This window comes from Zosterops lateralis, assembly GCF_965231275.1.
Source record: "Zosterops lateralis genome assembly, chromosome: 2".
Classification (NCBI taxonomy): Eukaryota; Metazoa; Chordata; class Aves; order Passeriformes; family Zosteropidae; genus Zosterops; species Zosterops lateralis.
The window spans coordinates 6,397,266-6,422,823 of record NC_139763.1 but is presented as its reverse complement, the minus strand read 5'-3'; the positions used below and the strand labels follow the sequence as shown (position 1 = coordinate 6,422,823).

Sequence of the window (25,558 nt, the reverse complement as noted above, 5' to 3'; positions counted from 1 at the left end):
CCATTGGAGCAGATTTCTTCCCAACCCAGGGAGGTTCACAAAAGGAGATTAAGTCACACAGCTCTGCCAGTAAATTCTGATGTGTATCCAGACTCTAATCCACTACAAGATATTGCTCATAGATCTATGAAAAGTTTGAATTTAAATAAATAAATGAATAAATGCTGAAGACTCATCTCCCACAATAGTACTGATGATTTCACCTCAGTTTATACCATGAAGGCATCAATTGCAGCACATCATAAAAGGCTTTTTTGTACACAAAGCCAAACTGCTAAGTAGAAAAAGCCTCAAAATTAGATATATCCTATACAAAAGATAGCACATGCAGTCAAAGGAGACATGAGGATGCAATGGAGTGGTGGATCAGCACTGTACAGGGACCAGAAATATCTAAAGGAATCAAGATATTTGATTTTATCAAACAAGAGGTTCTTGCTTTTCTCTAAACCAGCTAAAACAAAATTGTATTTATAACTACATAAAAACCAGAGTTCATGGCACTCTCTATATGGATTACTTCAAAACAGACACTTTTCTAAGCATCACCTCTATAAATACTGGTAACAATCTGAAAAAGGAAACAGCAGCGTTCATGTTAAATACCAACTGCAGGTTTGAGTGTGTATGCACAGTAATGGGACATTTGCCCCAAATTCAAGATCAGCTACTAAAGCACTTTTTAGATGCAATTCATTTGTTTCAACTGATGTTCACAAAACTTTGACAAGCCTGAAGGGATTCTGCTTTTTTGACAGCAGGAAACTGTATTACTACATTAACTGTATTAAAAGATAACTCAAACCTGTTGTAAACAGGATCAAAAATGCTGCTTTTAATCCAGTCTCCATAATTCCTGCCTCAGCCCTCGAAGAATGATCAGAACATTAAAAGTACCAGAAATCCAACCACAACAAAAAAGCACCATTTTTAAAACTACGACTCAAGTATTTTCTTCTTTATCAAGAGACTCTTACCTGGACCATGAAATACTCGCAGAAGCTCCACCCTGGCTCAGTCCTTTTCTCTCTCAGAGTTCTCATGTCATCTTCAAACTTGCCTAAGTTTTTGGTAAAGGACATGAGAAGCAATGTCCTGAGTTTGGTCAGGAAGGCATTCCAGGATTCCTGAGAACGGGAAGAGTCTTTCAAAGGGTCAGAAAGTACCACACATCTGTAAAGAGATAGATAAAATTGTATTTGAGGAGGAAAACACATCATTCACATACAAATGCCCAGCTGAATACTGTGCAATCCTGACAAACTCAGAGTGAACAATATTTAGTTTTTCATTCCACATTAATCAGAGGAAAAAAAAACAAGGTTGAGGGTTATGTTTGTTTGTTTGGAGGCAGCTATGTTGGGGTTTTGGGGTTTTTTTTTTGGTTGGGGCTTGGTAGCTTTTAAAAAACTTTTTCATGTGATTTAGTTGATGAGAGGAGTTAAATATTTTACCCAGAATGATTACTCTAAACCTTTTTTTTTTTTTTTGGAAGCAAATAATGGATACATTATTCCAACTACTTAAATATAAGTAACTATGTAGCTACCCTAGAAAAGAAAAATCTGCCTAGCAATACAACTCAGCAGAACAGCAAATATAGCTACTCCTGGTAAAGATTATACAAAATACAAATCAGGATCTATTAGATCACATATAGTCAGCCTCTGCCTACCTCACTTGAAATAACCATCCATAATAGATTCTTGAAGTATCTCAATCTGGTTGTACACATCCTATGTGCTACAACTTCCTCTACTTTTCTCAGAAAATAAACAGATCCCATTAATTCACAAACAAATCAGCTTTTTCAGGGTATCTTCCTTCCTCAGTTTTTCTATCATAATTTATTAACATCCAAAAAACTAATGATATCTCTAAAGACAGGAAAATCTCTCATCCAAGTTAAACACTGTTTCTGGTTAGAAAATCTTACTTTGTTGGCTTTAATGAAGGCAAAAAGAGTTTCATACATACATTACTATTTCCTTAGAATAAAAACTTCTGAAGAAATTGGCCTTATGTCAATTATCTCAGAGTGGAAAGGTGATTAAGTGAACAGCAGAAAGTACAATGGCAAAAAATAAGCCCTATTGGCTACATATTTCCTACTCACCTCACTCCCACTACCTGTAACTCTGGTAAGATTTTTGCAGGCACCTAAGCAAACAAAAATCCCTGAAGATCTAAAAGCTGATTATCATCACACTGTTCCCCTTAAACCTCTCTTAGCCAGGAAGAGATACTTGAAATCTATTTGAAACACATTTCAAAGCCGCCACAAACCCAGGAAGAACCGAAAATAAGATTTCCCCCTTTATTCTTTGTGCCAACCTCCTTCAAAGCACAGATCTTACAGAGCCACCAGTCTGAATGCTGGACATCAAGGGAAGTCTTTAAATGAACAATGAATGTCTTGCATATGGAGCTGAGTTTCTAAATCAGCACATTGGTCAAAAGATGAAAATGTTTGCAAGCCCAAGAATGCTCACCTGTCACTTTGCTTGTTACAGAAGTCATTCCTTATTTTATCTACTATAGAGGTTCGGGGAAGGATGTTGGTTTTGTTCTTTTTCTTGGCATCACTCTCAACCACCACAATCAGCCAGTCCACTGAGCTGTGAGCTTTGAGAACGTTCTGCCACTTGGTGATGTCATCCTTGACTGTGGTTTTGTACACTTCCGTGTCCTGGGATGAGAAGTGGTGAATCATCAAATCAAATAGACATTCTGAACAATTTCAAAAGGCAAGTTTTGTTCCAGAAGAAGGCAAACAGAAAGGCATATCGAGTGGAATTAGTGACAGTAAGTTCACTTAGTGAAAAGAATGAAATGAGGTAAAGCATAGTAAAATTTTAGTCTTTTAATTTAATTCATTTTGAGTATTTTGGTTAACAGCAAATATAATCTTTGGTACATTAGCATCCTTTAGATGACTGAAATTAAGGTTTTTAAACATCATTTAAGGTCTTTATTTTACACCTTCTGGAGCTTTACAATAAAAACGTTTGAAATTACAAAGCTGAACTGTTTTATTCTCACACAGTAACAGAAGTGTGATGTTTGCACCTTCTGCACTGTTCAAATCTCAACCTGTTTAAAAGCCTTTTCATAAAAATAATTTTTTAAAAAAACAGAAGCATTGTTTGGAATTATTTTGCTGCTGGGTTGGTGTTACACAGATAAATTCAGATAATTCTTAAGGCTGCTCTGGATTCTTTTTCACTGGTCACAGACCAGATGTCACCTGTGTCCTTCAAGTGGATAATTAATTCACAACAGAGGCAAAAGGCAGTGAAGTGGAGATAAACAGGATTAAGACATTTCAAATCTTGCCCAGTTAAATTGCTGACACCCACCAGTACCTGACACACACAGAAGATGGAACTAAAGGGAAAAAAACCATATCTTTAGATTTCAGCGCACCAACAGATCATAACTGAACCACTCTGGTCACATTTCTGTGTTATGAAGAAAGTGCACTGTGCCACTGCAGTATCACTATAAAATCCTGGTGGTTTTTTGTTACAAAGTACTGAAAACAGGTTATTCAAATGCCTGTCCTCTTAGTGTCAGGTAACATTACAAACAGATACTGCTTATGGCAAGAAGTGCTCAAACTAAGTTTTGTTTCCAGCAATATATCAGGTGTGCATGCTTATGCAACCCAGACTTAATTGTTTTGACTTTCTGCTTGTGCTGTGTGTTATTTTCATTTGCTTTTCATGCTTATGGGAACGATTTAATTTTTAAATTTGAGTTTTTCCAAGTACTTACACAACATTCTGTCCAATAAATATGCAGGAAGGGAAAAGTCAAAAGGGCTTTATTCCCTTCTTTGGGTAGTAGCTCCTCTTTAAACTGAACAAAGTTGGATTCCAGGTGAATCATCTTCGGAGCACGGCCATAAGACCTTCAAAGTTTAAAAACGGGAATTAGTGGACAGAATAGGAAAATGAACATGTGTTGTGGGGAAGAGAAATAAACTGAAATACTCTGGCACTGGAAACCCACAAACTACTCACTGCAGTTTGTATAAAGTCAATTAAAATTTGGTATTGCTTGAAATGAGATAAAAGCTCCTTTACGAAAAACAGGAAGTAGAAGCCCTTCGGCTTTCAGTAAAAGATTTTCTGTATCTCTAAGACAAGTAGAAAATACCAAATAAGAGAATTCCTCAAATACTATTTCCAATCACAAAACAGTGCCATACCAAACTTTCTGAAGGGAAGTACATCTAATTCCATGTGAATTCTACCTATATTCTCATTGAGAAGAAAGCATATCACTTTCAGAACACAGCTGCCAAAGTACATCAAAGCACACCAAGACAAACCCACAAACCACAAAATCAAGAAGAGAAACACAGCATTACTATCATTTTTCTTTAAGCAAAGTTGAAGGGTTGAAAAGATCATCCTGAAGTGCACAACATTCACTTTGATTATCCAATTTCTCCAATTTCTTTGAGTCAGTTGTTCTGTTCTACTCCATTTATGGTAAGAGCTCCTCAGAATACAACAAATACACATTTACCCAAGTCAAAACCCAAGACACTGAAACAGAATCACAGAATAAAATGTAAATTTACCTCCTCCATTCCATGGGTTCTCTAGGAAGCTGCTGAGAAAGTGTAGGATACAAGGAAGAAAATAAATTCTGATCTCCAGCATCTAAAAATGAAAGGCATTAATATATTAGCAGGTGCAAATTATAGAATATATATTATTATGCTATTCTACTAAGGTCTGCTGTTGTGGAGAACATTTAATTTTGTTTGCTATGTGGAAACTGGAGTCCAGTACTGAACTAGATTTTTTTAAATCACTGTCATGACCTAATACAACCCTTTTAAGCAGGCACATAATATATACACTGTTACAAACTTGCTATTGTGATTTTCCACAGAGCTACACAATCCATTTATCAAAGAGAGTATCATAAAGCTGGTCCAATTCCAAAAACGAAACAAGCAGCTCCTTAGCTGGAGTCATTGGTTAAACAAAAAATAAAAAAGTATATTTAAAAACACTCCAGAATTTAGACTTCCCAAACCAGAAGACTGGGAACAGTGTGGTTCCTATCCTTCTGTAGCTGGTCCTACCCTGAGAAAATTTAGTTTAGCACATGTTCTGTGCTTTACTGGATTCCTCTCTCCTCATTATCTGGGGCTGTTGTTAATACAAAACACTTCCCTGACTACCATGCTGTTCTTGAAATCTTCAGAAATGTGAGGTCTGTTAACACAGTGCAGGTCCCAAACAGCCACATTAAATACAACACCACGGCAGGAGCTACTTTAATACAAGTCTGAAGAAAATGTAGTGTCTACCACATGAAAAAAAAAAAAATTACCAGTAACCTTTCAACAAAAATTCTTAAATTCTCTTAGGTACAAGGAAACTATGACAAGGACAAGACATTAATTAAGATTTTAACAACCTTATAGGCAATTTTGCTATTTCCTGGTGGTTTTCCTTTTCACAATCATTCTGCACACCAGAACAGGAAGATCTTCTCACCTTCCTGTGGAAGTGGAAGCTGCAGCTGAAGGACCTGACATCCTTTCTTCTCTCTCCCACCCCCCAAATCTCACATCCAGGCACACAGACAGGCATTGCCTCCACATTACTTTAGTATTCTTTGGTTCATCTTAGAAATCCTTTTCTAGTCCACTATCCTTTCCCCAATCTTCTCATATGTATTATTGTTCTCACATACCGTATTTTGATTACCAGCACTAGCACAATTCTATCACCACACAATAAAGCGTATTAAAAAATTAAAGTTTAAAAGTCTGATTAAGTGCAACAACAAGCGAAAACAGCTCTTCTGATGCCTGCCCACATTAGCTAGTATTCAACAATGCAATTTCATTAAAGAGCTAAAAAAAAAAAATTAAAAACAATTAGTACTTTAGTCCTGTTTCTCCAGAAAAGTACTTCATGCTTGATCCTTCACCTTCATTCCATCTGAATTGAGTGTACCATGCCAAATGCTATTTAAGACCACAAACAAATGCCCTGAATGAATACTGAAACAAGTGTTAGTCATATTGTTAATGCTGTTTTATACCAGTTACACCTCTGTGAGCCAAGCTATTGATTTGCAACTCATTACTGCCCACAGAGAGTGAAACATGGCTTAGTGACTTAGCAGCAGCACGATGACCACATCAAAATGGGAGTGTGTGAGCTCAAAGCCTGCTGGAGAGAACAAGCCACATATTTTATCTCTGGAGCATTGCAAAGTATTTTTTTTTCTACGCTGCACCTAAAATTTCAATGTATGCCACAAAAATATTCCAGAATTCAACATCTTAAGTAAAAAGGACTACTACTGAATGCAGAGGAGCTAAAGGATAATGTGTAAGCACCCTGCTATTCCAGACAGACACATTGCATTATCAGCTTAAAACTGGTATATTCATTTTAAAACCAGTCAGCTTTTCCTCCTGCATTGGTTTTGAGGGTATATCAAATACACATAAGAATGTGCTTTATGATCAAGGCAACACAGCCCTGTGGGATTAGAAGAAAAGCGAGAACAGACCTTCAATGTGAAATACATTGGCTGTCTTTGAACACAGACCAAAGCTGCTGCCACGTATTTCCAGCACCCAAAGGGCTGCAACACTTCATGTCCTGCTCAACTGTATCTGCTGTAATCAGCATGTTTGAGCTGATCAAGCCAAGAGGACTAAAAGTGAAGTTATCAGCAGGCAACACCAGCACAGCACTGACACGGGACCAACACTGAGACCAGGAACTTTAGCAAGGAACTGTAAGGGCTGTCAGACTAAGATGAAGAATAAATTGTGAACTGGGTGTGACTGGGCTGCAGGGAGGGAGGGGAGCACCTCACAGCAAGTAGACAAGAGCATGACCTGCAAAAAGAACAGCAAGTCCCACAAGATCACTATTTCTGGAGTGTTGAGCAAGATTCCTACGACTCGAGAGACCTCAAGCATGGCAGAAGTCTCATTCTCTTCTCTGATGCCTCAGTAGTTGGTGTATCTATGATCTACATCCCAAAATATTAAAAAAAAAAAGAAAAAAAAAAGATGGAAAATAAAGAAGAAATTACAGAGAAAATACGAACAATACCACTACAAGAATTTTTGCTTGTATCTGACTGAACTCTACGAATTTAGAATGAAACATTCTAAAACCCCAGGTAACCCTGGAATTCAAACTTAGAGCAAACCCAAAAAGCCTGCACAAAAGCCAGATAATTCAAAGATTTTGTTGTAGGATTTTTTGTCATTTTTTGCGAGTTGGTGAGGAGGTTGTTTTGTTTGAGGTGAAAAAAAAAATCAAAGAGAAAGATGATGACTCAACAGCAAATTCATTTCAGTGGATTGGTCTCAACATTAAGGCCCAACCCAAACCATTCTATGGCTGTCAGAACCGTCCTGTGGCTGTCAATAATGGGGCCAGAGTGTAAATGATTATCAGACACACTGAAAAGGAAGGATGTGCATATATGGGAAGGAAAAGTAATCCTGGAATCCTATCATAATTAAAATCAAGAAGCCTTCTAGAGAAGAGTTTTCATCTTTCAGAACCTACAGGCAAATAACACCTAAATATCCCACAGAGATGATAACTAGGGAGTGACATTAGAGTCTGATAACCCCTTGGAGCACCTACCTCAGCTTTCAAACCATGTATGTCTGAATTAATGTACCCCCCATCTGGATATCAACAGACACTCCACAAATACAGAAAGCACACAATAAATCTTTCAGTGAACCACACCAAGTACAGGGTGCTTCTGCACATGAAGTGGTAACACGCAACAACTGAAAGCAGTAATGTTCAAGTGAGATACCTTAAAAATAAACACCCCAGGAGAAAGAGAAGAATAAAGCATCTGTTTCCTCCCTTTCCACATGGCAAAGTTCAAAAGGTAGGGCCTTTGCCACTTATCTAAACACTTCACAGGCTGAGGGTGGAGAACGGATCCAGGGCAGCCCCGAGAAGGAATTGGGGCTGTTGGTTAAAGAAGAGCCCAACATGGCCAGGCCATGTGGCCTCAGAGCCCCTAAAGCCCAAAGTGTCCTGGACTGCACCCAAAGCACCATGGGGAGGGGGGATTCTGCCCCACTCAGACCCCACCTGCAGAGCTGCCTCCAGCCCTGGGGCTCCCAACATGAGAAGGACATCAACCAGTTGGAAGTGGAGCAGAGGAGGGACACAAAGATGCTCAGAGTGCTGGGGCACCTCTGCTTTGGAGAGAGGCTGAGAGCTGGGGCTGTTCAGCCTGGAGAAGAGACCTTAGAGCCCCTTCCAGTGCCTACAGCTGCTCCAAGAGACCTGGAGAGGGACTTAGTGCAAGCGCCTGGAGTGACAAAACAAAGGGCAATGGCTTTAAGCTGAAAGGGGGTAGATTTAGATGCCAGGAAGAAATTCTTCCCTGTGAGGATGGTGAAGCCATGCTGAGGTTGCCCAGAGAAGCTGTGGCTGCCCCATCCCTCGAAGTGTCCAAGGTCAGGTTGGGTGGGGCTTGGAACAACCTGGGAGAGTGGAAGGTGCCCCTGCCCATGGCAGGGGTTTGGAACTGGATGATCTTTAAAGTCTTTTCCAATCCAAAGAGTTCTGTGATTCTTTCCTCCTTGTCTTTCTTCCTGACATTTTGGTAGATCAAATCAGTGCAGCCTTCCTTCCTTCTCTCTTTCCCTATCTAGGATACTTGTTCTACTCTAAAATTGTACAGGAACAATGAAAACCAGAATGACCACCTAACCAGGACTTCCACAGGGAACATGCTCTTTGCAGCAGCTGTCCAATACCAAAGAACCATAAAATATTGACAATTTTTAGGTTCATGCCTGCCTAGAACCACCAATATCCCAAATAATCTATTTTTCCTAACAGTTTCCAAACTTCTTAGATGCTTAGAGGCTTTGTCACTATAGCATCTAAATACACCATAGTGATTTTTTTTTCCTCTAGAGGAAATTATCCTAACCCACTAACTACACAGGCAGTTTAGAACAACAACTCCTGAGGTCAGATGACTAAAGAAGACAAATATTTTCCTTTGATACCAATGACAAGCCCAGTCAACTGAGATAAAAGGTTTTGAATACCTTTAAAAGAACACAGAGCCAAGACTGCACTTTGGTGTAGTTTTGTTTGGGTTTTATCCCCAAGTATCACTCACAGCCAACCTTTCTGACCCCACTTATTTCTCCACTTGTAAAAAGTGGATCTACCTGAAGTTTGGGTGAGTTTTTTTTTATATTTACATCTTTTAAAGGTCCTCCTATTTCCCAATTCAAATTCATATTCAAAACAGGTCTAAAAACTAAAACACAACACAGTTAAATTGCTATATAAAAACTATAGATGATTCACTAGAAGAAAATTCTTCTAGCAAAACTTTACTGCTGCACTTCTAAATCTGTAAAATGGATTAACACTAACAAGAATATGCTACTTCTTCTCATGACATATGTAATCAAATATTTAACCACAGAATAATGTATCAGCTACACAACAGTGATGACTTACAATGCAAGAGTTCTGGTTGAGAACAGGGAAAATGCATTTATGGATATAGTTGTTAAATGGTCTCACCAGCAGCAAATCATTCTAATCACTTGGGCTACATCCGACTTCTTGCTGGCACAATTTTTATTACATCTATCTACTAGTAACAGAAGAACTTCTGAATCAAGCTCCTCTAGTCCCAGAACAATATTCTTAACTGCAAGTATTTCTTTTTGCCACAAAAAGGTGCAAAATTCTTCCCTTTCCCTCCTCACCCCTTACTTTTATTAACCTTTCTGTTCCTGCTGTAGATAATTGTAAACATTTTCTATTCTTGGGCCTGCAAAGCTTTTGCTGGTGGTTTTTCTGTTGCTGTATCTGAAAATGGACTAGATAAAAACGATGCATGCCATCCTCTCCAAAGATTATACATAAAGTCCATTGTGCTAAAACAGATTATTGACAGTGAGAGCAAACGTGCAAACACACAATATAAACAGACAGCAGACAACATAAACAGATACTACAAGCTAATAATGGAATATTCCACGGCTGCATGAAGATAATTAGAAAAGAACAGCTTGTTAGGAAAGCTCTGAAAAACCTATTAATTACTTCATTTAGTAGAACTGCCTTTAGTCTTCAGCCTCCTCTTCATATGGACAGAGATAATAATTTAAGTGCAAATCAGCTATGTAAGGATGAGCTCTTTGGCTGATATATAAGTACAACAACATTATACTGAAGAGCGAAAGACTTTCTCAAAGTTTCAAATAGGATTGCAGAGAAGGAAACATTGTTTGGGTTTCCTAGGAAAGCAGTCTGGACTGGTTTAGAGACTTTGTAAAGTCAACACTGTACAGAAACTAGTCAAGTTCAAGATGTTCAATGCAAACACTCAACTTGCCTCTGCAAAAAAAACAACAACAAAAAAAATTAATGATGCTATAAATAATCCTTCTACAGCAGTGAGAAAGCTGTAAGATGACTCAAAACACTTTGTAAGCTTACCAAGTCTGGCAGCAATGCAGATAAATTGCTACAAACTTGAGTTAAAAGGTCTCAAAGTAAGGTGCCAGAGAGAGCAGAACCACAGCTGGACAGTGAAACTCCCCAGTGGCTTTTGTCTAGTAAGACTGACAGTGTAAAAAATACGGCTCAAATTAATTTGGAATTGAGTCATCATGGCACTCAGTCCTACCTGACAAGAGTGATTTAACACTCAGGGGTGCTGCCATACTGTGAAAAGGGAAAATGCATAAAGCAACAGCAACTTTCTGTGAATATATGACTTTTCCCATACTTGGAAAATATGGTTGTCTCTATGCCTAGAGAAAGAGTCTCCCATGCCTTGCTGAATTCTATGAATCTAAAAACTCTCTGCTAAAACTACAGGTGTTTCCAGAGATGCAAACTCAATAAAAACAAGGCTAATTCACCTATGCACAGCTTCTGAGGGCAAAATAATCCAGTTATGGCACTAACATGAAAAAAGTACTGACAAAAACTGCATTTGCAACTGGCACTAGATGTCCAAGACACATGGAACCTGCCATTTTTTTTTCCACAGGCCAAAGCCTGTACATAGAGTGCTGAATTCAGGGTGGTGCCAATACAGCAAATAACTACTGCTACAATCCAGGCTAACTCATAGATTTGAAGGCACAACTCTCTTTACCAAAGAAACATTCCTGTCAGAGCACTGTCAAATTTATTTCAAGCAGGTAAAAACATTAAGTTTACAAAACAACTCTGCTATGCACAGCATTGAAAAGTTGTTTCACTATGAACAAAACTCCCTCTTCAGTTCTCTCCTATTAAGAACAAATCCTAAGAGTTAACAGGAGTTATTTCATGATGCAGAATTTTACCTGACAGAGATTCTGCTAAATTTTGTAGCAAAAGGAAATACTTTATGTTCTGAAAAGCACCCTCACTCTTGCTTTATATAACCAGAACCCAGATAACCCTCTCACAAATCTGTTTTCCCCCACATGCACCTCCTGGGTGGGACACTTATCCCAGACAACTCCAACTGCCTGAAACAGGAGCCACAGACAAAAAAAGATAAACTGTATTTGTTGAGCAGTTTCTAATACCATGGCTTTTAACATGTTTTGCAACAAACCAACAGCAAGTCAATCCTTTCCCTGGAAGGCCAAGCCTCACTTCTCTGTAAATCTCTGGCAATATAAGGCTTAGAGAAGCTTTCCTTCAAGTTAGTAATTATTAGTGAATGCACTTATTTGAAACACCACAGTCTCTAAATACTCCACTTCTCTGAACAGAGAGGGAAGGAAACTAAAGCAGTTACAGTAAAATGCATTCCTCATTGAAAGAATTTGAAATTTCCCCATTGAAGTCAAATGTTTTGGTAAAAATGTAGCAAGTCACCCTTACTACATTCACCAGAGAGGAAATCTCTGAGCACTTTTGCTGGATTAACTTTAATTAAGCTGTCCTGAATTAGGCTGTCTCAGACCAAGCCACTCTAGTCCATACTAGTAAAGATGCTACTGCTGTGCTTGGCCAAAGCACTAGAAATGATTCCCTTGGTCCAGGAGTGAGGAACACACAAATGACATGTAATGGTCATTTCTTATCTCATTCCTAAGTCTGCTTGGCCCCATACTGGATGGGGATAAGAACAAAACATTTTACAATCATCATTCACCACACAAAATTTATATTCTTTTCGGCATCAGACAACTGGGCTTGATTGAAATCTGGTTAAATTTCATGTTTGGAATTTTGAAAATTTCCTTGTAGAAAGAGACCAGAGTTCTTTTCAGCACCCACTAACAAGAAACCCAAGGTTTTGCCCTGAAGTAAAACTCTCTGTACTTCAACTAAAGTGTTTGGTTTAAAGACTAAAATGTTACTTATTCAAATCACAGAGGAACAGTGAAGACTGACTTGCACCACCAAGTCCCCCTGCCAAGTCTCCCATTCTGAATACACATAAAGCCAGAAAATCTAAAAAAGCAAGCCCCCACAGCCTGAACAGCAACATTAACACCAGCAACCTATATCCTCCAGATATTTCTAATATGCATATTTTTCTGACTTTAAATCTGAAGTGAAATGGGTTTCAAAATTCTTGAAATAGGTGAGTAGAGAAGATTCAGTACAGATCCTGTTCACTTCAGCTTATAAACTGCATTCAAAAAAAGGAAAAAAGTTTGAGGCAGAAAAAAAGCACATTTATAAAATAGTCTGGAGAAAACATACACACACGGAGTTCCATAATTATACAGCTACAAGGTTACAGCTGGATACTTTTTCTAAGTAAGGTCTAAGACCTTAATCACCAACAAATGCTTACTCCATAATAAGACAACACAGAACTGTGAAACAAGTTTCTGTTTCATAGGCACATAAAGCATTCCCAGTGTTCTAGTGATAAAGTGCAAATATGTATTTTGTTACATCATCAGTAGAGATACTTCTAAGACCAGCCACTGGCTACCTTTTGTTAAAAAAGAAAAAGCAGAATTCTCTATGCTGATCTCATTCACTTTACCTTTTTATTAACAGCACTATGGATGCAGTTAGAATAAAAAAGACTATTCCAGTTGGAAGGAACCTACCAGGATCATCTGGTCCAGCTACACGACCACTTTAGGGCTGACTAAAAGTTACAGCACATTAAGAGCACTGTCCAAATATCTCACAGACACAGACAGACTTGGGACAGACTGAGACACCTTTCTAAGGAGCCTCTTCCAGTGCTGGACCCCCCTCCCTTTAAAGAAACGCTTCCTAATGCCCAGCCTAGTCCATGTGCTTGTTTTAAGTGAACTTTGAGTGCACCTCTCTATACCTGTAAGAGCAGGGGGGGCTCACCTTTTACATCTACCTGTCTCTGATACCTGAAAGAACTAATTCATGGCTGGAAGAAGGAGATCCCGTTTTGGTTAAGTGAACAGTCTCAGGGATGGAGGCAAAGCACAGCAGATAAAGATTAAATTGTCGTGTCAGTGGGATCGCCGCAGACGATTCCTCCTCCTCGCAACTTCTCTCAGCGCCAGCAAAGCCACACAAAGCTCGCCGGCAGCAAGTTCGGGGTCCACGATTTATTCTCGTATTTTACCCTCTCCCCCTGAACGCGTCCGAGCACGGCTTGTTATTTACTACAGAAACAACCCCAAGTTTGCCCACTGCCGATAGAAAGCGGGTAAAAGCGGTGAAGAGGCAAACCCAGCCATCAGATCTCCTTTGCGGGCAGATCCCCTTTGCCCTGTCCCCACCCGGAGCTGTGGGATCCCCCCAAAACCAGCCACCCCTTCCTGGCTGTCCTCGGGGCCCTCAGGGAACACCGTCCGGGCCCCTCAGCCCCGACACTCACAGGTCACGATGGGCTTGTTCTCCATGGTGTAGATCACGGGGGGCTTCTCCCTGCCCTCCTCCTCCTCGGCGGGGTCCATGAGCGGGCGGGGTCGTCAGCCCCGGCTCCCCCGCCCGCCCGGCTCCATGGAAACACCGCCGGGGGCTGGACGGGCCGGGCCGGGCCGGGCCGGGGGTCGGTGCCGCCGCCGCTGCCGTCCCCCCCCCCCGCCTCCCCCCACCCCCTTCCCCGCGTCCCCGCAGCGCCGCTCCGGAGGGGAAGGCGGGCGGGAGAGGCTCATCCGCTTCCTGGATCACCGGGCAAGGCATTACCGCTTCCGGGGAGCGCCGCCGCCGCCGCCGGGGGAGCCGGAAAAGGGGCGATGATGCGGCGGGAGGCGAGAGGGAAGCGCGGCCCAGGACGGGACGGGACGGGACGGGGCGGCGCGGGGGGTCACGGCCCGGGGCGGCCCCTCAGGGAGGGCCCGAGGTGAGGGAGGGTCGGAGCCCCCCCGGGCCGCCCTCAGCGGTGACAGCCGAGCGGGAACGGGGTGAATCATGGAATGGTCGGGGTTGGAGTGACCTCTGGAGATCATCCAGTCCATCCCCCTGCCCGGGCAAGGTCACCCGGAGCAGTGACAGGGACACGTCCAGGTGGGGCTGGGGTGTCTCCCGACAGGGAGACTCCACACCCTCCCTGGGCATCTGTTGAGAGCTCTGCCAGCCTCCATAGAAAGGATGGAGGAATTTGTGTAGGGGTGAAATTTCTCGTGTTTTAGTTTGTGCCCGTTGTTCCTTGTCCTGTCGCTAGACACCCCTGAAGGGTCAAGCACCACCTTTCCTCTTGGAATATATTTATATGTATGGATGAGCTCCCTTCCCACCCTTCTCTAGACTAAACAGCCCCTGCTCCCGCAGGCTCTCCTCATAAAAGAGATGCTCTTGGTTAAAATGAATCTTATTTAAATTTGTTGCAGGACTTCTGTGAGGCTTTGATGAACTTCATGGGCAGCTGCCCGATGTGTCATTCCCATGACTGTTCCCGGCCAGTTCGGTGGGAGTAAGTGCATTAGGGATCGTATTTTCCACTGATCTCAAATATATAAGTGAATGTGGCCCTTGAAGTTTAATGGTTTATAATGCAGGATTTTAAATGCATAGAGATAATAACACCCCATTGCACTTCTGTTGGGTCTAATTAGTGGTATTGGATCCATAAGATTGAGCCTTGTTTTACTTTAGACTGAGATGCTGTTCCTTTCTTTTAAATAAATCTGCTGTTCACCTTGGTCATCTGCAGTTTCTTCAGAATCAAGAATCCTAAACTTAGAGGGTTTGCACCTACTGTCTCAAATAAAAGTGAGTAAGATCTAGAAGGGCATATTGAAAGTAGCCTCCTATAAGGGGTAAAAAATGGAAAACACATGTGTAATGCCAAATGTAACCTCAGGTAGGACTATTAAGTAAACTGTGAATTAATCATAACTCTTTATTGCACAGTGACATTGTGCTCAGGTGATTTGGGTGTTCAAATATTTACAGAAGTCAATTTGTTTAGAATTTTCTTTCAGCAAAACCTTAAGCCTGCTTTCTGGACTTACAATGTCAATTCAAAAATAATTACAGAATTCTTGTAACATATTTTATCCCTTATTACTGCTGAATACTCCCAGTTTTATCTCTACCATTTTACTGTGGGGATTATTTGTTGTTATCTGTTTGAATATTTTCACCAACATTTGCACAGAAATTCACTTTCACCTTGGTTGTAACAGAGTTTGTTTCCTTGGCACAGTCAGACTTTAAGAATCTTATATAGCACAATAAAATGTTTTACCTGATTTTCAGGTTTAAGTGAGCAGCTGAACACAAACACCTTTTAGTGCTATGGGAGTCAAGACATATCATGGTACAATTTTATTTTAAAAATGCCAGCACTTAAACACTGTTTTACAGTATAAGTGATAAGTGTATGGCAAAAATTATTTACTGAAACAGATCTTTATGCACTTATTAAAAAATAGAAATTCCTCCCAGTAAGCTCCAAAATAACTCATTTTGTGCATCTGTCCTGAAGAGCACAGGTAGAAAAAAAGGTAAACCCAAGTCAAAATGCATTTATCCCCTTTTCTCAGAGATTAGAGCTAAGGCCAATAAATTCACTGGGATTAACATTCTAATCGCTTTAGAATTTGATAAACAATTCAATTTCCTCTCTAGTTCTTATGTTGCAGTATATCTGTTTCTCTTAAAAACAAACAAAAAACTCACAAAACTAAAACCCCTGTCCTAGCCCTGTTTGCTGTTTTTAATAGCAAGTGAAGCAAATACATCTACATTTGGGATTTATTCCTAAACCATCTTCTCCCTCCCAAAAAACAAGACAGGCTCATTAATATAGGCAAGAAGACTAAAGAAAACAACTTTTCATTGTGTCTCAGGTGTTTAATTGCCAAAAACACTTGAAGGTCAGTTTGACAGGAAAGTGAGACTGACGAGTCTCTCGTGGGAAAAGTAGGCCTTTCATAGAAAATACACAGAGAAAAAAATCAAGCCTTTGGAAATTGGAAGTTTGACAATTTTCTGCTTTTATCTTGCATCTTGAAATGAATGGATGTAATTTTCCTTCTGGGTAAAATGTGGAAAAGGGAAAAAAGAGACCACTTGAAGGCTAACTAGAATTTTGCTTTTCCTTTTGCCTTTACACCAGCTAAAATATTCTCTGTCTCTACTAGAAATCAGTACATGTCTTAAGTGAATATTAATTTTTTATCCACAAAACATAATCATTGCAGACACTAGGCCACCATAGTGCTACAGTTCTCTACAATTTTTCAACCTCACATCCATGGCAAGATAAAATTTAATTCTTTCCTACCAGACAGTCTCTTTAGCCAAGCAAATTCTCTTTAACCAAGTAAATTCTCTTCACCATTTCAGATTGCTGGGTATCAGGTGCCTAAAACTTTTGTGTTGCCACATCAGCCAAGGCAGAATTATGCCTGCACTTTGAATGAGGAATCAGTAAGAGAGGAGGAGCTAAATCTAAGGTAGTTCATGGCCAGGCAGAGCCTCTACAAGTGTTTTAATGTATCAGCAATATCATTTCTATTCCAGCCACAGGCTTAGTGCCCAATTAGGTCACCCCTGGGATGGATATTTGAGGCACAGTATAAAGGAGCAGATTAATCTAGGAGGCATCTGTATGACTGGATGGAAAGACTGCATGTACATTAATAAACCAGGAAGACTTTCCTGGTTTCCAAGTCTGTGCATCTCATTTTCCTGTGGATTTCAGGTCGTGTGGACAGAAGGGCACAGCAGCCTTTCTTTCCATCCCTACTCCTCATTACATTGCCACACCCAGACTATGCACATCACAACCACTTGGTTCAACTGCACTTCATTAACTGTTCCATTAGCAGGAGCTGGTTTCTCTTCTTCCAGCTTTCACTTTGTCTGTGCACTCTGATCGTGCAGCCTTTTCACTTCTCCCTCAGTTCACAGCTTCTCTCTGCAACAGGATTTATTGCAGAGTTAGTTGGAGTAAGTTACCATACAGAATTCAAAGTTTTCTCCCATCAGAATTTTGCACAGTTGTTCTTCTGTGATGTTTCTTCTTATTGATAACTTAGAGGTTTATATACCCAATAGCCCCTGCCACCAGGCAGTCCCATCAGTATTATCTGGCTGGCTTTGGGTTAGGCTTCATGGGCAGTTTCTGTGGCTTTTGGGAACTCTCCCTCCTAGAGGAGGAATGAAGTCTGACTTGAAAGGTGGGTATTGTTTCAGAGGAAGAAACTGGTTTCAGAGGTGCTGTTTGTGTATATTGTGTGGTGGTTAATGTAAACCAAGGGTTAAATTTCTCATTGTCCTGTTCTGTTGTATTTTATGTGCACAAACCCAGTGGCAAAGGTGCCAGGCAAACAGAGGAGGTCAGCATATCCCACACCATTTTCTGCTCCTGAATTTCTTTCTTTTCTCCCTTGCTTCTCTTCTGTTACTGGTTTGTTTAAATGATGTACTCTGCAAGGCAGGACAAGGAATTTAATTGTAAAATGTTTGGTGCTTGAAGTTGATCAAAATAAAACAAAGCCATCAAACATGTCACAGAGATTAAAGAGCTCAGTAACTGCAAGAGAAGCAGCAGTGGTTTTCTGAGGAACTGGATCCCATGTCTCAGGTCTCCCAAAGGGCAAGAAGGTTAATTAAATCCCAGCTCTTTGTTATAACATTAAATCCTAAAATATGATGTCAGTCTTCAGGTCTCTACTGGGACAACTCCTGATGAATTTCTTTCAAATATTTAAGCAGCAGGAAAATGAAAGCACTTAAAGTGTATCCCTAATTGCCTTATGTTTTGATGCAATGTCCATTACAGGGGAAAATCCACATTTGAAAATGTTCCTGCTGAGTTTGAAAATTATGACAACTATTTTGGGGAGGCAGAGAGAGAAGATAAACAGAAAGAATGGTGTTGATGAAAGGAAATGATCACCAGCAGGCGAGGGTTTGATAGGAGGAAAGTAAAATTCTTATGCCAGGTTTCAGTCAGGATGAAGACAAAACCAGCTGTGTCTACAGGACAATTTGATTCCCCCTCTCCAGTGTTATCTGACTGTCTGTAAAATAACCAATAGATCTTAGGATCCCAGGATTTGCTAGCAATAACAGTCATGAATTTCTTGTATCCTCTCATTCATATAAAATCCAAGTAAAGTTTTGCCATGAAAAAGCTAATCTTTATATTCTCCATATCTGACCACACTGTAACATTTCTGCTGGATGTAGTGGGTTGAGCCTGGCCAGCAGCCACACAAACGCTCACTTTCCCATCCCCAACAGGACAGGGGGAGAAAAGAAGAAAAACAGAAGTGAGAATGCACATGGGTTAAGATAAAAACAGTTTATTAGAAGGAAAGAGAAATGAAGCAAAGGAAATCATTGACCACCTCTCACATGCAGACCAGCCATTCTCCAAGCAGAAGCCACCTTGGAATCCAGAAATCTCCTTTTCTCTGTCCCAGTTTTTACTGGTGACAGTGACCTTATGGCATTGTATTGTATGTCAGGAAAAGCCCTTTGGCCAATTGGGGTCAGCTAGCCCAGCAAAGTCCCCTCACAATCTCTTGCCTATCCCAACTGCTTGGTGGAGGAAAAGAGTGTCCAGTTCTGCTTGTTTTTACAATAATCTCATTTAACAGATTGGGTGGGTTTCCCTGCAATGACTTGCTGAAAATATTTAAGAAAGGAGTCTACAGAAATACTGGCCAGCAATCAGGGCAGAGCAGCTGGAGCAAGGAGGAGGAGATGCTCCCTGGCCTGGAAGGGAGAATCAGTACCTTGCTATTTGTCCAGCATAATCTTCACAATCTTTTCAACATCAGTCTGTGCCTTCTGAGACTCCAAGAAACCTCCTTTCCTGGCAGTGCCTCTCTTCTAACACCCCTTGAGACAGACTTTCCTCCTCCAAACAGTTTGCTTTGAACAGTTCTCTAAAATCCTACTCATCCAGGGAGAGTGCCACAAAACGGAAGCACATTTGAGTTATCAGAGGCAGCTCTACCTTGCAGGTATAAGAAAAGCATTTGGATTCAGATCAAGTGCTGAGTGTGTTACAAGCACGCCTCAACAAAGAGGAACGAGTTCAAAGTGTGAAATTTCGAATAGGAAAGTATAAACATTATCATTATCATTACCAGGATGTTAATGTTACATGTCTAATGGTGCCAGCAACTGCTCCTGCTCCCCCTGTACCACATGAACCACATGAAAGAAGAGGAAAAAGCAGATGTGACAGCCCTTACTCTAAGCTAATTCTGAAGACCAGAGGAATTCAACCTGCAGCTGAGCTACCACTGCCCTTGCCTCCTTTTCTTCTCCCCCAACACATTTAGATCCATTTCCCAAGCTACTCTAACATACTTAGTAACTAACTAGCAATAGTGCAGTGATCTTGGAGCCTTTCACAGCTCCCTGAAATCTAAACTTTTCAACCAATGTGGGCAGAAACAAGGTCAGGTGCCAGCAGGCAGAGAAGGCCCTCAAGCCCCAGGAGTTCTTCAGCTCTGGACTATTTTCAGAATAGACCGGAGCTGCAAAACAGAAACATTGCAGCTGCCAGCAGGGAGGCACAGGGCTAATTAGCAGGTCTTGAACAGCAAGAGTCAAACAGAGAGTATCCAGCATTCTCCCTGGATTTTCATGGATGCTACTCCTCTGTAAGACCTGCCTCTGCTTCCCTGAGCACCCACCTTTTCCCTGCTACCCAGCCCTGCTGAGCATGGAGCTGTAGTAGCTGTCATGGGGACATCAGCTCAAACTGTGTGAAAATGGAAATCAATTCTCCTCACTCATGAGAGAGGTTTGTGTCAGGACTTTCATTCTCATTTATGCCAAGAGTACAAGTGGCAGAGAGCCCAAGGCAGAGAGTCTCAGGACAGTCACACCCCAGCATAATTCTGAAGTTCCTCCTGAGACTGGAGACCTTAGAAGAAAAGGATGGCTTGTCCAGAAAGTTACCCTATCCTGAGAGGAGTTAGAAGCACAGAAAGATAAACATTTGAACACTGGCTCTTCTTTGGAAAAGGGGAAGGTAAAGGGACACCACCATGGGATGTTTCCATGCACAACTCAAGTGCAGGGGCTTTAGTACCACCACCAGGATGGTGATTTCATCACCAAACACAGGAAACCTGTCATGACCTACCATGATGAACCTGCCATCATCTCTCTATGGAGAGAGCACAATGTGTTTGATCTGTGCACAGCTAGAGAGCTCCCTGCTCCCAGCTCACAAGGTAATTCACTATTCTTTTATCAGCTGTACTCTGCAGTCTGCACCTGAACTCTCTCAGCTGGAGACTGACAACCCTTTCCTCCAGAATATATTTATTTCTATTCCTTTTCACTTACTACACAATTAGAAAATAGATGTATGGTCACTTTAAAAACCACATTATAGGAAACATTGTTAAAATACACCTTTACTAACTAATTATGCTTTTGTACAAACATATCATAGTAGTTCTGGGTTGTTACTTCATTTATCATCCTTGTTAAGAGTAGCTTCTGAAGAGCACTGAAGTTGGTAAGAATGAGACCATTAAAATTTTATTTCAATTTTCTAGACAATAAGGATCTAGTGTAAGGATCTTCTAAGGATGATTGTTTAATCTGTGTCCATCACACCAGCCTGAGGAAGAGCTCACACGTGTCCAAGGAATAATGTAAAACTGATGGGAATAAGGAAAGAAGGAATCTTAGAGTGAGTTAGATGGTTATTTAAACACTCTTCTCTGCATTCATCAAGGGAAAGCTCAATTCCAAATTAGAATGTAAAATTATTAGTTGTTAAATTAAAATGCATTATTAATTAGAAATTAGATTCCCATTGCAAGCTTATCTTAGGCAGGTCCTCCCTGGGTGGCAAAATTGAAGTACTACAAGAATAATGAAGTCTGAAAAAGAGGCCTGGAAAGCCACTCATAATAAGTATGGAAGTAAATATTCTGATGAGAATCCTCCCCTTCAGAATCCTTATTTTGGTTTTGTGTCCTGCCGTGACAGCAGGACCCTCTCAGAGGGTTAAATTTACGGGGTATGGGTGATTTCTTGGAGAAAGAGGAGGGGTGAACAACCAGCGACTCAGCAGTAGTGTAAGTTTTGAGATCATAAAGACATCCAGGCCACACAGGCTATTTCCACTACAGGTTTCTATTCCAGGCTTTGATCCTATTAGACCCCGGTGTTCTTAGTAATAAAGCTACTGAGACAGCTGTAAAACAAAATATATCATTGATGGGAGAGAAAGGACAATGAAATCTCTCATCAGTTCTTGCTCTGACCACCCCTGTCCCCCAAATAATACAGCAGCAAATATTTCAAACATGATGCTGTTAGATCCAGGTCCTGTAGCAGCACTGCAAACAAACCTTCACTACTTTTAACACCCTGTTAGTCCTTTCCAGCTGTGCCTGAAGACACAAAGGTACTGAGAGCCCTGCCCTGAGCACCAAACTGAAGCTGAGTAAAACTAAACTTGAACCCTCCTCAGTCAGCTGTTGAGAAATGAGGTTTCCTCTTACAAGTGGAACAACAAAATTCTGGTATTTCATTTTTGTAAAGGTGCTATATAGTTATGATATTTCGTTTGTGTCCTGAGTGGCAGTGAGTACTGTTTTGTCACAGGTTGCACACCAAATACAAAGCCCTTTACCCTTCTGATGGACAGAATAATAAATCTCCTTGTCTGGGGGAGACAGAAGGGACTATCTGGGTGTACCAATGGTTTGGGTGACAGTTGTGAACCTGTGCTGAAATCTCTGAGAAGCCCAAGGGAATTAAACACTGACTCACATCAGACTGAAAAGGAAATCATGTGCCTAATCCTATTAGTGCCTGTAAAATTCCCAGACCTAACATTAGCCCCAAAGGTTACTCCACCAAGAGATCCCTTTGAGAGTAAGCAAACCTCCCATATTGCTTCCATGCAATTTGTTCTCCCTAACCACGTTATTGCTTTGGAGTTAACAGCAATAATTTATGTTCCATTATGTGCAGTACTTAATTTAGATAGGCCAGCTGCCTTCTTGCATGGCAGCCAGCAAAAGAGTGCACACTCTCAGGAAATAACAAATTTGCACGTTTCCCTTGCCTGCTTTTCTAATCTTACTGGAGTTCTGGGCCAGAGGTGCTGGGGGAATGTGGTTTCTTTCCCATCTAGCAGGGAACTAACCCTGGTGTGAGCAAGTTTCCCTGCCCAAAAATACAGAGTTCCAGTCTGCAGCACAGGGTTGTGTCTTGTCCACACCTCACAGCTGAGGAATATTCAAAAGCCTTTTCATAAAAGCATTTCTTAGCAGTTTGAGGTCTTCTCCAGTCTTAAATTAATCAGAAAAGAAATATGGGATTTGCCAGGGAAACTCTTTTATTGTGTTCAGTTAGAGTCTTGCTCTGAACCTACCTGCTGACAGAGAGGAAGCGATGCATCCTTCTGGCAGATTATGCCATTATAATCCCAATAAATGCTCTGTAATGAAAACATTCAAAATTTTAAATAATAGAAAATAATTAAATTTAAAAAAAATCAGATTTTTTTGCCATAAAACTTTGTAAATGATGGGAATTACATGATTATGAGCTGGGCGGAACATAAGAAGAAAACAGGAAAACAAGAAAGAGGTTTGCCTGCCCATTCAGCATTGATTGCATTTTCCCTATACCTCAGTTTCGTGCAATTGCTTGAAGTAAAGCCTTTCACAGCTGGGAGAAAGCCCAGTTGTGCCTAAAAGAAGTCAGCCTTGTTTGGTCAAACATGACACTTGCAGCAGTTGCGTGAAGAGAGGAGTAACCTCAGAGAGAAGGATTTTCTCCCAGGGAACCTCAAGGGGATCAGCTCAGCTCTGTGGCAGAGTGGACCCTACTTTTATCACCTACAAAGCAGCTTTGCTGCACAGAGGCAAAGGGCAGCAGTCTCCTACCTTTGGCAATGAGCTCTGAGCTGATAGGAAGCAAACAAGAATTAGCATTTTCCTGATAGTATTTGTGGAATTCATATTTCATTGCAGCAAAAGTGGGAGGAGATTTGTATGCATTCCTAAACTGATTAGTTTCTTTCTTCTACTGATATTCCTTATAAATGGAGCAACCATGAGCACTTAACTACATGTAACTTCACTGCAGAAGTGAAAAACAAAACAAAACAAAACAAAAACAAAAACAAAAACAAAAAAAAAAAAAAAAAAAAAAAAAAAAAAAAAAGGAGATGTTACAACTAGGCTGGCGCTGAATTTGGCTTTTCCAAGTGTTGCCTGACATCAGCAAGATGAAAAACAAAGGCAGTTCATTTTCACACCACAAGTCACAGCAAAGTAAAAGAACCTGTCCTCAGGGTGAGGTGTGCCTTGCACTGTGGAAGATCAGACAGCTACAGAAGCTGAGCTGGGTAGCTGTGGACTCACCAGTGGAAGTCATGGGAGAGAGAAACTCAAGGCAAGAACAAAACAAAGACATGACGTCTGGTCACTCTGACCGCTCTGAGGAGAGAGGATGTGACAAGGACATTGCTGGCACAGAAGAATGAAACAAGGACGTGACAACCATAAAGACTCTGTTTCTAAGGGAACAGGGGCAAAGGGGTCTGAGTGGAAAATTTTGTAGAGAACTTAGAAAACTATAAATATGGGTGACTGGTGTGATAAACTGGCTTTGCCTGCATAGCATGGTCCACATCTCTCAATCCCCACACTGCACTGCTCCCTGTATCCTGTGCTGTGTCTGCACAGAGGCAGTGACCACAGATGGCACCTGCTTTTGGCACTCTGCTTTCTAGCAAATGCCCTAGGAAGCAACATGCTTTGTCTTTCCAGCAGAGAGCAGAAATGCCTACTCCAGCCCCATCAGCTCAGATGCCACAATTCCAGCTCCAGCAGCATCATCATAGCAGTGCTATCCTTTTGGCAAAAACCTTTATCACAGCAGAACATAATGATGTTGGAAATATAGAGGACTTCTATATGTGCATGTATCTCATATAATGTATTGATATCATATATGTTATTTTTGTGTGTGACCTGTAACCCCTAGCAGGAGAGAAGGCTCAGTGGAGATCAGTGAGTGTGATGCATGTGAGGAATGAATAAAGGAATCATAGAATTTTAAGAGGTTGGAATGGACCTTAAAGATCACCTGGTTCTGATGATGAACTTCCCACTAGACCAGGTTGTTCAAGGCCTTACCCAGCCTTGCTTTGAACACTGCCAGGGATGGGGTGTCCACAATCTTCCTGAACAGCCTGTGCCAGGGCCTTACCACAGAATGTGAGGTAAATTCTTTACCTTCACAGTAAAGAATTTCTTCCCGTCTAACCTAAATTTCCCCTCTTTCAGTTTGTACCCAGCACTCCTTGTCCTGTCACTACAGTTCCAGACAGTCCTTCTTCATCTTCCCTGTAGCCCCTTCAGACTCTGGAAGGTGCTCTGAGCTCTCCACACAACCATCTCTTCTTCAGGCTGAACAGCCACAACTTTCCCAGCCTCTCTTCAAAGGGGAGATACTCCAGTCCTCCTCTGGACTTGTTCCAACAATTTCACATTGTTCCAACAATTCCACATCCTTCTTATGTTGAGGACACCAGAACTGGACACAGAACTGCAGATGGGGTCTCACCAGAGCAGAGGTGGAAAATCTCCTCCTTGGGCCTGCTGCCCATGTTCTTTTTGATGGAGACCAGGACATGAGTGCTCACTGCCAGTTCACGTTGAGTTTTTCATCACCATCACTCCAAAGTCTTTCTCTGCAGGGTTGCTCTCAGTCCCTTCCCCGCCCAACCCACGGGTGTGTCTGGGATTGCCCCAGTCCAGATGCAGGACCTTGTACTTGGCTTTGTTGACCTTCATGAAGTTCCCGTTGGCCCCACCTCCCAGGCCTGCCAAGGTCCCTTGCTGTGGGGTGTGACAGACCACAGCTGTGGCACTGACTTCAGCTCTGCACAACAGGGACCAGGAGTGGCCTTGGGTTCAGATCAACAGCTGCCAACAGCTGAGTGGATCAACTGGTGGTCTAAATACCTCCCTGAGTTACACAAGGAGAGGGGGAATTAATCGTTATCCCCTCCACGTGTGGGATGGCTGAAAGAACCTGGGCAGAGAGCACTGGACTCTGACATATAATATAGGATGTAATGAAATCCAGGAGAGCATTTCCTTAACCCATACCACAGCTATTAACCTTGT

General features: G+C 41.3%; 1 protein-coding gene across 1 annotated transcript in view; it reads right to left on the bottom strand.

Moving 5' to 3' along the window:
• Positions 1-13,978, bottom strand: part of TRAPPC10 (trafficking protein particle complex subunit 10) — a 38,210-nt gene extending 24,232 nt beyond the window's left edge. Inside the window, exons 1-5 of the mRNA XM_083854581.1 lie at positions 13,846-13,978; positions 4,592-4,673; positions 3,778-3,913; positions 2,493-2,689; positions 978-1,173 (exon numbers count right to left, since the gene is read on the bottom strand). Of these exons, the coding sequence (XP_083710707.1) occupies positions 978-1,173; positions 2,493-2,689; positions 3,778-3,913; positions 4,592-4,673; positions 13,846-13,924 (690 nt within the window). The 5' untranslated portion in view covers positions 13,925-13,978. The remainder of the gene's footprint in view (positions 1-977; positions 1,174-2,492; positions 2,690-3,777; positions 3,914-4,591; positions 4,674-13,845) is intronic.
• Positions 13,979-25,558: the final 11,580 nt, after the last annotated feature.